The sequence below is a fragment of the Phalacrocorax carbo genome, chromosome 18, assembly GCF_963921805.1.
Source record: "Phalacrocorax carbo chromosome 18, bPhaCar2.1, whole genome shotgun sequence".
NCBI lineage: Eukaryota > Metazoa > Chordata > Aves > Suliformes > Phalacrocoracidae > Phalacrocorax > Phalacrocorax carbo.
The window spans coordinates 6,580,628-6,592,359 of NC_087530.1; the positions used below are offsets into that span (position 1 = coordinate 6,580,628).

The following is an 11,732-nucleotide window of genomic DNA, read 5'->3' on the forward strand; positions in this document are numbered from 1 at the left end:
TGGTGCGCGGGGTTACGCTCCCACGGGTGGCAGGGCTGGAGCTGAAGCCATCACAGGCGCCGGAGGGGGGGGGCATGCAGCTGTGTGCGTGCCTGCACACCTCGCCTCTGCACTCCCTTGTGCACCTGTGCGCGCGCCTCTGTGTTCGTGGGTGTGCACCGTGCGCGTGCGAGCAGCTGTGCGCATCTGGGGTGTTTGGAGGGGTTGTGCGGGCTGTCGTTCGTGTGCACGCAGGGGTGCCAGTGGGTGTGCAGGTGCGGGTGCCTTTCCGTGGGTGTGCAAACGCCGCGTGCACACCTGCCCCCGGTGTGTGCACACGGGGCGGAGCGTCCGCCTCGTGTGCGCGGGTGGGCGTGCACCGCGGGGGTGCACCGGGGGCGTGTATCGGCGGAGGGCAACAGGAGCGTGCGACGGGAGCGTGCAACGGCGGGGGACGCACCGGGGGCGCGCAACTGGGGGTGGACCGCGGGGGTGCAGCGAGAGTGTGCCCGCACCCTGGCGGCAGCGCGGGAGCGTGCAACGGAGGGGTGCACTGGGGGGTGCAACCAGGGGTGCACCGTGGGCATGTACCGTTGGGGGTGGGGGTGCACCGGGGGTGCCCAGGCCCGCGCCCGCACGCCCCGCGCCCGTCACCGCCCCGCGCGCTCCCGGCGCGCCGCTCCCGGCCGCGTGCTGCCCCCTGGCGGCCGTGCCGCAGACCCGCCCCGTGAGACCCCGCCCACCGGCGAGGCCCCGCCCCCGCCCGATGAGGCCCCTCCCCGCCCGGCGGCTTCCGCTTCCGGCGGCGGGGCCTGGGTAGGTGAGGGGCAGCGGGTGGTCGGGAGCCTCAGCCCCGGGGTGACTCCCGTGGCGGACGGGCGGTGATGGGGGCCTCCGGTTCCCGCCCGGGGAGCTTGCGGGCCCTGCGGGCACGCCGGGGACTCGCCCCGTGGTGCGCGGGGGCGTTCCGGGCGCTGCGGCCCTCTCGGTGGGGTCCCGGGGGCACTGGCATTGCCCCCCCCCCCCCACCCCCCGGGGCGTTGGGGGGGTTTGTGGGCCTCGGTGCTTGCTCCCGCGGGGCGCACTGAGATTTAGGGGCCTCTCGGGCCACCACCAGGTTTGGCGCCCTGTGCGCTGGGGGTTGGTGGCCTCTGGGCTGGTTCCTGCGGGTCGCAGGGCGGGTTGGTAGCCCCATGGCTGGTCAGAGGGCGGTACAGGGTCCCCAGCCTTGTGCTGCTCCAGCCCAGCTCACTCGCCAAAAGCCAGGCAAGGGTCTGTTGGTTGCAGGCACCCCAGAGTACTCAGAGCACCTCTCCACTCTGGCTGCCCTCCCTCTGGCACCATCAGCCTGGGGGGATTTGTGGCAGAGCCTCTGCAAATGTGGTTTGCCCTGAGCCTGGGATCTGCCTGGCATGTTTCTTTCCTGCACACAGATAACTCTAATTTGTAGCTCTGCATGCAGGAGATAATTTGAATACACCTCAGTGGTGTGTGGGAGGAGATCTCTACACTGGTCTTTGCTGGCATTCACAAACACGTAAGGAGGGAGAAAGGCTGTGTGTTTTTCTAAATGCAAAACTGCTAGAAAGGCTTGTTTGTTTTAAAAGGAGGGACAAGTCTTTTGGAAACCAGGCAGCGTCAGGGTCTGCTGCCAGAGACCTGCGTGGGGAAGACACCACTGCAATGCTGGAGGCCCCTGGATGGTCTGTGCACGTAGCAGAGCACCATGCCTTTCCTGCATGGCTTCCGCAGGATCATCTTCGAGTATCAGCCCCTGGTAGACGAGATCTTGGGGTTGCTGGCGATACAGGATGCGGAAAGGCAGAACACCCTTGAGAGGTAACTAGATGGGGCTAAACACCCCCTTGGTGTTCTAAGGGGCGGTAGCTGGAGCTTAGTGGTGTGGCCGAAGTCAGACACAGCACGGGCTGGGAATGAACCCCAGAGAGCAGCTCATGCCACGGACCCTCCTCTTGCTGCTGTTCTTTGGGAATGTGGGGGTGGAGCAGAGCAAACACAAGGACTACATGTGCTCCCCAGGAACAGCCCTTTCTGCCTGACCCATGGCAATAAAACCTAAACCGGTGTTTGGCTGTGACCCTGACACTGCTGCATAACCCTACAGCCAACAGGTTAGAGAGCTGGTGGTGACGAGACAAGAGGGAGAGACCAGGGATTTTTCTTCTCTGGTGCTAGTTTGACCCTTGCACACCCCTGAGATGCGTGCCATTCAGCTGAGTAACCGGTTGGTTTTGTGTGTCTTAAGCTCTGCCTGTCTGGGAAGTGACAGGAGCCAGCTCTCAGCTGTGAGACGAGTCTTGGAAAGGGAGACCCACTCCCCATTTTATCAGGAAGGTGTGAGCTATGCCCTGTTGAAGGTCACCGAGCTGGGCCGCATCCCTGCTGCAGAAATCCTCCTGGAGTTTGGAGCTGACCTCAGCTTTGAAGGTAAGGCTGGGGAGGAGGGGGCTGGGCCTGGGTCTGTTCCTTGGGCTGGCCAGGAGGAACCAGCTGGTGAGAAGCCACCCTGGGAGGCAGTGATAGCTGGGGCAGAAAGAAGGGGTGCTGCCAGCTCAGCCCCTCCCTCCTCTGGGGTAGCATGGATGTGCTTTGTGGCAGCCCTTACCCAGACCTAGCTGCAGTGATGGACTTGGAGGATGGCCAGGGGCTTGGGGACCAGTTTGAAACTCTGAGGACTTTCACTAGAGATGGAGCCATTGCAAAGGCAGGACCTGGGGTCTCTATGATAGCCCAGTTCTCATCGGCATTGCTGTGTTCTCAGGGCCCTCCCCAGCTGCTCGCTTCCACTTTTTGTCAGGGCTGTTCTGGGGAAGTCCTTAGTTCTCTCTGACTCTGCTTTTTGTCCTCAGATCCAGTCACCTACTACACCCCCCTACACATTGCAGTGCTCCGCAACCAGCCGGATATGGTGGAGCTCCTAGCGCGCCACGGGGCTGACATCAACCGCAGAGACCGGGTATGGGCTTAGCTGCCTGGGCACAGCCAAGCTGAGCCTCCCTGAGACTTATCTGCAAGGGACTGGCATGTGGAGATAGCCTTCCCTGCTTGCACCTCCTGGGCTTTGCTGCATGCTGCTTCCCCGTGGTGACCTCCTGTGCCCATTGTCCATAGTGCTCTGAAGCTGTGGCAGTTCAGCTGCCTTTGACCAAGCAAACAGGCCTCTGCTGTGAAGCAATGGGTGGGAGGAGGCTGGGGTAGACAAACCTCTCCGTGTGGACACACGGAGGAAGGTTCATTTTGATTTCTGGGGATTGAAATGTGCTCTTACATTGGACATGATGAAGCCCCAGCAGCAACTCTGCAGAAGCACTCATAAATAGTCTTTAATACTAGTGTGTTTTTTTCCTCTTGCTCTGTGCAGATCCATGAGAGCAGTCCCCTCGATCTGGCCAGCGAGGAACCTGAGCGGTTGCCATGCCTCCAGCGGCTGCTTCAGCTGGGGGCTGATGTCAACGCAGCTGACAAAAACGGTCCGTGTGCCCCATCCAGCTCCCCCAGCCTGGGTGCTCCCAGCAGTCAGCCCTCATGGGTCTGGGGTCCAGGTCCTTGCGTCTTGCTGCTGCAAATGCTCTCTGGTTGTAAACTGGTTTGGAAGTTGGGTGCAGGCTACAGAACCTCCCTGGTGCTCTGTGCTTTCTTCTTGTATGTTGACTATGTCAGGTGCAGAAGGCATCTGAAACCAGCTCCGTGCAGTCCCTGGGAGATGGGATGGGGTTGTGCCTCCATAGTCTAGGGGTGCCCATGCATTCTAAACCCCACGCTGCCATGGCACACGTGCCCTCTGGGGCTGCCACCAACCCTGCACATGTGGCCTGTGACCCTATCCCACAGCTGTGCACCATCATGGGGACGGCAGGAGCCTGCCAGAAGGGGAAGGGTTGTTTCTCCCCATGTTTGGCTACCTGGTTGGTAGGGTGGATTGTTTTCCTTTGTGCCTTTTGGGGTGTCATCCTATTTTCATCTGACTGACCGATTGCTCCATTGCAGGAAAGACAGCGCTGTTGCACGCCCTAGCCAGCAGTGACGGTGTCCAGATCCACAACACTGAGAGCATCCGTCTCCTGTTGGAAGGAGGTGAGGGCAACCTTCTCCCCTTTCCGTGCACAAATCCCTCCAGGCCCAGCGCTGGATGATTATTTGTACAGCACTGGGCACTGCCTTCTTGACTCTTAACGCTCCCACCTGAGCAAGAGGAACCCTGGCCTAGCAGTGCCAGAGTTAGTACTGTCCTGGCCTCACTGTCTGCAATGCCTGTTATGTTCCCTGTCCCTTCCTGCAGGTGCGGATGTCAGAGCCACCACCAAAGATGGTGACACTGTCTTCACCTACATCATCTTCCTGCTGGGTGAGATGGTGTGCAGCAACACTGAGGAGGCACAGGTGATCAATCGCTTCTGCTTTCGTGTCACGCAGCTGCTGCTGGCCCACGGCGCCAACCCCAGCGAGTGCCCAGCCCCCGAGTCCCTCACCCACCTCTGCTTCAAAAGCTTCAAACGCCACTTCTCGCTGCTGCGTTTCTTGCTGGAGTCAGGGGCTGCCTACAACTGCTCCCTCCACGGTCCCTCCTGCTGGTCAGGCTTCCACATCGTCTTTGAGTGCCTCTGCTCACACCTCAGCGTCTCTGAAGATGACAGCTTCTCTACAGACCTCATCCAGAAGGGTCAGACACTGCTGGAGCTCATGATGGCCAGTTCACAAGCCATCCAGCTGCCCAGCAACTTTGAGGTCAATACCAGCAGCTGTAGGTACCATGGGGAGAAGATCAGGACTCTCTTCTGCTCTCTGAAGCAGCTGGAGCGCTCCCCACAGGCACTGAAACATCTCTGCAGGGTGTTTATCCGGCAGCGCCTTAAACCGTGGCCAGTAGATGTCAAAATCAAGGCTCTACCTCTTCCAGACAGGCTGAAGTGGTACCTCCTCATTGACCATGCTGCTGCTGGGCACGAGGACCTCTGAGCCTGACTGACACCTCTCCGTGCTCATGGTGTGCCTACAGCCACCGAATCTGCTCTGGGCCAGTTTTCTTGGCAGGAGATGGGCTGTCCACATGCTGTCCACACACCCACGGCTTGGCCAGCGCTGCCCATGATGTCCGACTCTGCTGCATTTTGGGGGGGTGGTGTGTTTTTTTGATCATGATGCTGCATGCACGTCTGTGGAGGCCTTGTTGCTCTGGGGCACATTGTGGGGAGGCAGGCAGAGCCCCACAGCTCCCTCGGGGTGAGGAGAGCCCCTGGGCTTTGGGGAACTGGATACTGAGGCAGAGGGCTGGTTTGTGTGGATTTTAAAAGGCCTGGCGGGCAGGACCAGTGGGGTGGTTGGGGTGGTGTGACTGGACAGGCAGCCTGTCCCCTCTCTTTCCAGCCCTGCTGGGTCCAGGGTGGGTGAAGCAGTGCCTTAGGCGAGTGGCGGAGTTGTGATATGCCTTGGGATGCTGGGAGAAGAGGTGTTCCCCATGCCGAGAGACTGCTGGCACCTGTGTCCTGCTTTCCTGTCTTCAGCCCGGCTGGTGGGAGCAGCCATGGTGGAGGCAGGTCCAGCATCTCTGTGTGGATGCAGATGCCTTCCTTGCTTATGCAGGCTTCTGAAACTAGGAGCGTGACAGGGGTGAGGGGAAGCGGGGCTGGCAGCGCTCGCCAGCTGCTCAGCACCCTCTGAGTTTCTGCTGGGAGTACCCCATCCTCCTGGCACAAAGGACCATCCACCAAGAACATCTTGGAGTCGCTGAGCTCCAAAACAGGTGGATGTTTCTTGGCTTTGTGGTGTGTTTCATGTGCAAGGATGAGGAACAGGCAGCTAACTGCTGAGTGCCTTGTGCCTCCCTCCGTGGTCCTTGGCACTTGCCCTTGGTGACTGCTCCCAGGACCGTGGTCTGCAGTGCCTCCTCCCCAGCAACAAGAAATTGCAGCAGGACTCGGGGCTTTCTCTCCAACCTGCTACTGGAACTTGCAGACTTTGGGGCTGCACATGGCGGTCCCGTGTCCCAGCCTTGCCGCAGCTGTCCGGCTCCCCCTTCTAGGCATCTGTTTCCTTGTGACGTGCCAAAGACTGGCTGCAGAGCTGAGCCCGCCCCTGACATTTTTGTTGTTTGTCAGGGACAGATGCAGAAGAGGATTAAAAGAGGAAAAAAGATCTCTTCTGAGTAGGTACAATTTATAGCAGGTGGGCCTGGGATCCATGGGCAGTTGGGCCACAGAAGGGTTGTCTCCTCCCATTGTCCTCCTGGCAGAACCTGTGCTTTACCTTCTCCCACCCTGTGGAACTGGAGCTGTGTATCTTGATGAATTCACGTTTTAAAAAAAAAAGTGATCAAATACTCCCCTGGTGTCTGGAATGGGAAATGAGCGATTAAACAAGCCTTTTGTAATAATGACAAGGGGCTTGTTTCTTCTGCAGTAGAGACGGGGCAGCGGAGAGGGCCCTGTGGGGATTGTGTGTGAGCCCAGCAGGAGGGATGGGCTGCAACTGGGATCTTCTCACCCACCTGGCAAGCTGGCGTGCCAGCGTTGGCTGTGGCGTGCTGCATTAGGGTGGCACAAGCACGTGACCAGGCTTGGGCAAAATGAAGTGGCTATGGCCAAGGAGTTGATGGGCGTGTTCAGAGCCAGGTGATGGTGTGGGGTGTTGGGGGAGCAGCTGTAGTGCCGCAGTGTTCGAGCGGGAGGTGCTGGGCATCACTGCAAGCCTGCAGTAATAGGCTGGGGCTCCAGAGGCAGCTCAGAGCAGGTTCACTGTTAATGCCCAGAGCACATCAGCTCACTCCCAGGGTTGCAGGGCTCTGTCTGGGTTACCCCATCCCTGGAGGAGGATGTGGGGGATGCAAGATTACATCCACCTCCCTTTTTGCTGCGTGTGTGGCAGACCTGCTTGTGGGTTTAAAAGCGAGGCCCCCCCCTCCCCCAAAGCCCCAGCAGCTGGTGTTGCCTCCCCAACACACTGCAGGGAAATGGCAGAGATTTCTCCCATTTGCCTTACCCAGTTTGTTGCTATGAGCAGCAGTAAGTTCAAGGGTGGGAAAGCATCAAACACCCAAGCAAGGAAGGGAGCCCAGACCCTCACAGAGGGTCTCCAAGCTCCTGTTTGCTATCAGCAGCCCTGTGTGACTGTGGTCAGCAACCTGCTGGTGCCCACGGAGCACGCCTCTTGAAGGGGAGACCCTCCTGCTCTGTACAGAGCCCTCAAAGGTGGCATCAAGCCAACATTGCATCTGACAAAGCCCACGTGCAGAAGTGCAACAGCAGGAAAATGTATTTGGCAAACACCTCTTTTCACAAACAGCAGCAACTTGGAAGACAAAGCCCCAACATCATCACCAGGCCCGGAGAGAGGGAGTCACGATGCCCTCGCTGCCGTCTGCCACCCCGCGGTGAAGGCACGGTCCTCACCCCTCCCGGCCCCGGCAGGAACCACTGCTGGCCCGTGCTCCGAGCTGGCCCCGGAGAGACCTCCCGCTGCCGGCTGCCCTCATCTCATGGCAATGGTATAGACGTGGTAGATCTCATCGGGGAAGTTCTCCTGGCGCTCCTCGGCCAGGAGGTGCAGCCCAGCTCGGCGGATGATCTTACGGACCACATCCAGGTCCCGGCAGACGCTGCTGTCCACATCGTCCATGATCACGCCCTCTTGAGCCATGTTGTCCTTGATGACCACGATGCCGTTGGGTCGCAGGCCAGCACGGCACCGCTTCAGGAAGTCAGAGAGGTGGTTGTCGGTGAGGTGTCCTGGAGGGGGTAGAGCAGGTGTTAGAGGGCACGAGGTGACTGCAGCAGGACCCCCAGGCAGCATGTGATACGAGGGGAGGAGACCTGGAGACTGCATTTGGGATCCCTCCTGATCCCGGCAGCCAAATACTCGAGCTATTTGCAGGTGAAAGCTTGAGCTTGGGGGTGTCCAACTCGTGTCCCATGGCTCCATCCAACCCACACCTCTGCCCTGGCCTCCGAGGGCTTGGGGGGAAAAGACCCTCAGTGCAATGCCCTTGTAGTGCCCATGGAGGGCAGCTCCCCAGCCCAACCTCCCACCCGTGCTGTGATGCTCATCCTTAACGCAGACCTCAAGCTCTCCTGCCCAAAGCTCTCCCCAGTGCATGGGGCACCCATCCCTCAGGGGAAGCTGGACAGGCTGGTGAGACCCCCGTGAGCCTAGTGACCCTCACCGATGACCCACTGGATCCAGATGACATCATAGGAGTTTGGCTCGGGGCTGAAGTCCTGGAGGCCACAGCAGAAGTAGTTGCGCACCCGCCTGCCCTCCTCTCCCAGGTAGCTCTTGGCCTTGGTGAGGAAGTCCTCTGTCACATCCACCATGTCCACCGTCTTGAAGAGGGGCAGCAGCAGCCGCTTGGTGATCCGGCCGATGCCCGCCCCACAGTCCAGCGCACGGGTTGTCCCTGTCCGGTTGGGGCCATCCTGGAACAGCAACCATGAGGGGCTGAATCGCACCGTGAGGTACCCACAGAGGAGAAATGGGGCAACCAAGGATGGGGATGGGGCACGGTGGACCCTTTGCAGAGCAAAGCTCTGCCAGCATGCACACAGTGGAGGATCCCATGGAACAGCTCAGAGGGAAAAGCCTAGCTTCATGCTGGGAGGACAGGGCTTTGGGAGCATGACAGACCGTGCCACCTACCCGCAGAAACCTCTGCAGGAACTTCCTGGAGCTGTTGATGTCGATGCTGGAGATGTGGCCATACCCCCCCAGCATGCCATCCACCGTGGCGGGCACATCCTTCCAGTACTTCTCCGCCTTGGAATAAAACTCAAACTCGTTCTCCACCACCTCACTCGTCATGCTGGCCGAGGGGCACACGCCCACGCGGGACTTGCTGCTCCTCCGAGACAGGGGAGAGACCACCGGTCAGGCCCAAAGGAGCCGCAGGCACAAAGCCTCCCCCCAAACCAGGGAGGCAGGTATCTGCTCTGTGAGTACCCCCAGTTTCTATTTATCACCCCTTGCCCTTCGCAGGGCTACTTCAAACCCTAAAGACTTTCAGCTGAGAGCAAGAAGGAACAAAGATCTAAATCCTGGTGTTTTCTGGAGGCCAAAAAGCCAAAGCCCTTTCTAGGCGGGGATGCCTCAGCCGGACCAGGCACCCGGAGCCTTGCTCAGCAATACACCCAATAATATATATATATATTTTTTTTTTTTTAAGGCTGCTCCACCCTTTTTACCTATTCTGCCTCCTCTTTCCATCTTAAGAGCATTAACATCTTACAGATTACACGTTTATATGTGGCGACAGCCCCATCAGTCACCTCCAATTACATCTGGAGTTGCTAAAAGTTATCCTAAGCACCTACCTGAGGATTGTAAATCTCAGCCGTGACCATAAGTTAGATATTTGCAATATAATAAAGTCAAGGTATAATCAGCAATACAAGCTATAAATCCCCCCCAGACATCTCATAATTCAAACCACTGTGGATTTGATTAACTGCGCTGGGGATTAGAAACTAGATTTAAAGTGGCCAAAGGGTAAATTCAAGGACTTCAAACACCTTTACAAATAAAGAAATATATAGTGTTCATGGCTTGAATTTGCTGGCAAATATCCCATTAGACACAAAACCTTTTCTATGGCAGCTTAGGCAGTTTTGGTGGCCCCGCGTGGTCTTGAACAGCCTGGGGATGGAGCAGGGGGGACGCAGCATCTCACCTTACAAATCACCGGTTGAAATCCAGTTTGGCTCGGTGGTGCCGGGAGCCGGTCTGCGCTGTGATCTGGGGGAAGAAAAGATAGGTTGTTAGTCCCGAATCACTCCTTTAGTCCCGCAAGCGTGAGCGAGGCCGACCGCAGCCCCAGGGAGCTGGAGGTAAGAGCTGCCCCGACCCCTCAGGCACCCTCCCAGGGCCGTTGGGGGGCAGGAGGTGCTGCAGCCATGGCTCAGAGGTGGCAGAAGGCTGAGCCACGGGGGCAGCCATGCATGGAGGGTTTTGGTCCCACTTTAGGCAACGCTGCTGTCTGATCTCATGGGTTGGGACCCCAGTTTGCCCTCCCAGCAGCGTCACCCCTTCCTCGGCTGTGGGTTTGACTTGGTGACTCCCTGGTGATGTTTTTCAGGGTGTCACAGACCACTGTCACAGGTCGAGAGCACCCAGTGGGAGTGGGGTGACCCAGCGAGATGGCTCTACACACCAGCGGGGGACCCTGGTGCTGGCACCTCCCCTTCTTTGAGAACCCCCAAAAGGCCGCTGCCTCGGTGTGGGGCCCGTTCCCCGACCCCTGGGGCCGTTTGCAGGCTGGGAGGTGGCAGGGGAAGGGGGTGTGCGGGCGGCGGGTGCCCCAGGACGAAGTGGGGTGTGGGGTGTGAACCCCCACGGGGTCCCGGGGGCTGGGGGGGGTGTGTGTTACACCAGCCCTGCCCATGGGGGCGGTTCCTGGTTCAAGGCCTCACCCAACCATTTCCCCGGTACCCCCAGCCTGGGGCCGAGGGACCCCCCGCGCTCCAGGGCTGTGGCGTGGGGCCGCCCCCCCCGCCCGGGAGCCCCGCAGGCCGCCGGGCTCGCCGCGGGGGGCGGGAGGGACCGATCCGGCCCCGGCGGCTCCCCCGGGCGTGGGGCGGCCCTGGGGGCAGGGGGTGCCCGGTCCTTGCCGCTCCCCCAGGCCGGGCGGCCGCGACCCCCCTGCTCCCCCCGGTTACCTCCGGCGGCGGCCGCGCTCTGTCCCGCCCCCACCGTAACGGACGGTTGCGGACAACCAACCAGGCAGCGGAGGTGGCGGTGACGCCAGAATGACGTCACATCGGCGGGCGGGCCATCCCCCGCTCTTCCTACCGGCTGTCCGCGGGGGGGCGCCCCGGGCAGCGCGGGGGGGGGTTCCGCTGTGGGACGGACGGGGGCGGCCCTTGGCGGGGCCCGGGGCAGCAGCGAGTGGCGGCTGAGGGCGGGGGGTGTGTCCCGTCCCGTCCCGCCCTGCCCCGGTGCGGGGCCCGGCGTCCCCCACGGGTGCCCGCACCGTGTCACCGGCGGCCCCGGGGCTGGCCCGCGGGGCTTCGTGCCGGCCGCACCGCCCGGGGGCTCCCCCCGCCCCAGCCTGGCACCCCACGGCTGTCGGGGGGCGGCACGAGGGGGACACAGATAGGCGCAGGAGCCCGTCGGGTCTGGCAGCGGGACGACGGGGCCCGAGGCTGCCGGTGAGGGCGGGGGCGCCCGGGGCAGGGATGGGGCGGGTCGGGGTGGCCAGGACAAGGACCCACCCGGGTTCGGGTAACAGAGGGAGTGTCAGGGTCGGGGTGCCCCCGGCCCCGCCGCCGCCCCGTCCCTTGTCCCGCCGTTGTCCTTGTCCCGTCCCGTCCCGCCGTGTCCCACCGGGGCCGCGCGGGGGCGCTGTTGTCCCGCCGTTGCGTCGCCGCTGCCGCCGCGGGAACTTCGTCGGGGGGGGGGGGGGGGGAGGGACGGGGACACCGAGGTGGGGGGAGCCGGACGCGCACATGCCCCCGCGCCCACCTCGGCACCGACACCCCACCCGCCCCGCCCCGCGCATCTGCGCCCACCCGGCACCTACCCCTCCATCACCCACCCGCGCCCACCCCGCGCCCCGGCGGTGGCGGGGGGCGACACGGAGGACGGGACACCGGCTCCGCCGCTCCCAGGTGATGTCTCCGACCCTCCCGTGTCCTGCCCTGCTCCGTTCCGCCGGGCCGCCGCGGGGAGCTGAGGCCTGGCAGGCTCATCACAGCTGTGGCCCCCCCTCGGCACTGCGCCCTGGCCATGCGGCTGCAGCTGAGACCCTC

At 61.4% G+C, this 11,732-nt stretch overlaps 2 protein-coding genes across 10 annotated transcripts; one reads left to right on the forward strand and one right to left on the reverse strand.

The window, feature by feature from the left end:
• Positions 1–746: 746 nt before the first annotated feature.
• On the forward strand, positions 747–6,376 carry ASB6 (ankyrin repeat and SOCS box containing 6). 4 transcript variants are annotated; one of them, XM_064469183.1, is made up of 7 exons: positions 747–799; positions 1,587–1,818; positions 2,246–2,427; positions 2,850–2,956; positions 3,362–3,470; positions 3,988–4,074; positions 4,280–6,376. In XM_064469183.1, the coding sequence occupies exons 2-7, from the start codon at positions 1,706–1,708 to the stop codon at positions 4,954–4,956; spliced, it is 1,275 nt and encodes a 424-aa protein (XP_064325253.1). In that variant the 5' UTR covers positions 747–799; positions 1,587–1,705; the 3' UTR covers positions 4,957–6,376. The 4 variants fall into 4 exon arrangements, with proteins under 4 accessions (XP_064325253.1, XP_064325252.1, XP_064325254.1 ...); XM_064469182.1 differs by lacking the exon at positions 747–799 and adding an exon at positions 806–967; XM_064469184.1 differs by lacking the exon at positions 747–799 and adding an exon at positions 806–931.
• Positions 6,377–7,230: 854 nt separating this feature from the next.
• NTMT1 (N-terminal Xaa-Pro-Lys N-methyltransferase 1) lies at positions 7,231–10,719 on the reverse strand. Of its 6 annotated transcripts, none has more exons than XM_064469188.1 (5): positions 10,641–10,719; positions 9,656–9,720; positions 8,629–8,824; positions 8,156–8,408; positions 7,231–7,721 (listed from the first exon to the last, which is right to left on the reverse strand). In XM_064469188.1, exons 3-5 carry the CDS (start codon positions 8,788–8,790, stop codon positions 7,465–7,467), a joined length of 672 nt encoding a protein of 223 aa, XP_064325258.1. In that variant the 5' UTR covers positions 8,791–8,824; positions 9,656–9,720; positions 10,641–10,719; the 3' UTR covers positions 7,231–7,464. The 6 variants fall into 6 exon arrangements, with proteins under 6 accessions (XP_064325258.1, XP_064325261.1, XP_064325256.1 ...); XM_064469191.1 differs by having other exon boundaries at positions 8,629–8,820; positions 9,644–9,720; XM_064469186.1 differs by having other exon boundaries at positions 8,629–8,832; positions 10,641–10,718.
• Positions 10,720–11,732: the final 1,013 nt, after the last annotated feature.

What these genes read in the sequence shown, in the direction of transcription:
- ASB6 (XM_064469183.1), top strand. Translation starts at nt 1,706, where the DNA reads ATGCCTTTCCTGCATGGCTTCCGCAGGATCATCTTCGAGTATCAGCCC. An exon ending in AGCTGACCTCAGCTTTGAAG is followed by an intron (nt 2,428 to 2,849) that starts GTAAGGCTGGGG and finishes TTTTGTCCTCAG; the next exon opens with ATCCAGTCACCTACTACACC. An exon ending in CAACGCAGCTGACAAAAACG is followed by an intron (nt 3,471 to 3,987) that starts GTCCGTGTGCCC and finishes GCTCCATTGCAG; the next exon opens with GAAAGACAGCGCTGTTGCAC.
- NTMT1 (XM_064469188.1), bottom strand. Translation starts at nt 8,790, where the DNA reads ATGACGAGTGAGGTGGTGGAGAACGAGTTTGAGTTTTATTCCAAGGCG. An exon ending in TCCTGCAGAGGTTTCTGCGG is followed by an intron (nt 8,409 to 8,628) that starts GTAGGTGGCACG and finishes TTGCTGTTCCAG; the next exon opens with GATGGCCCCAACCGGACAGG. An exon ending in CTGGATCCAGTGGGTCATCG is followed by an intron (nt 7,722 to 8,155) that starts GTGAGGGTCACT and finishes TACCCCCTCCAG; the next exon opens with GACACCTCACCGACAACCAC.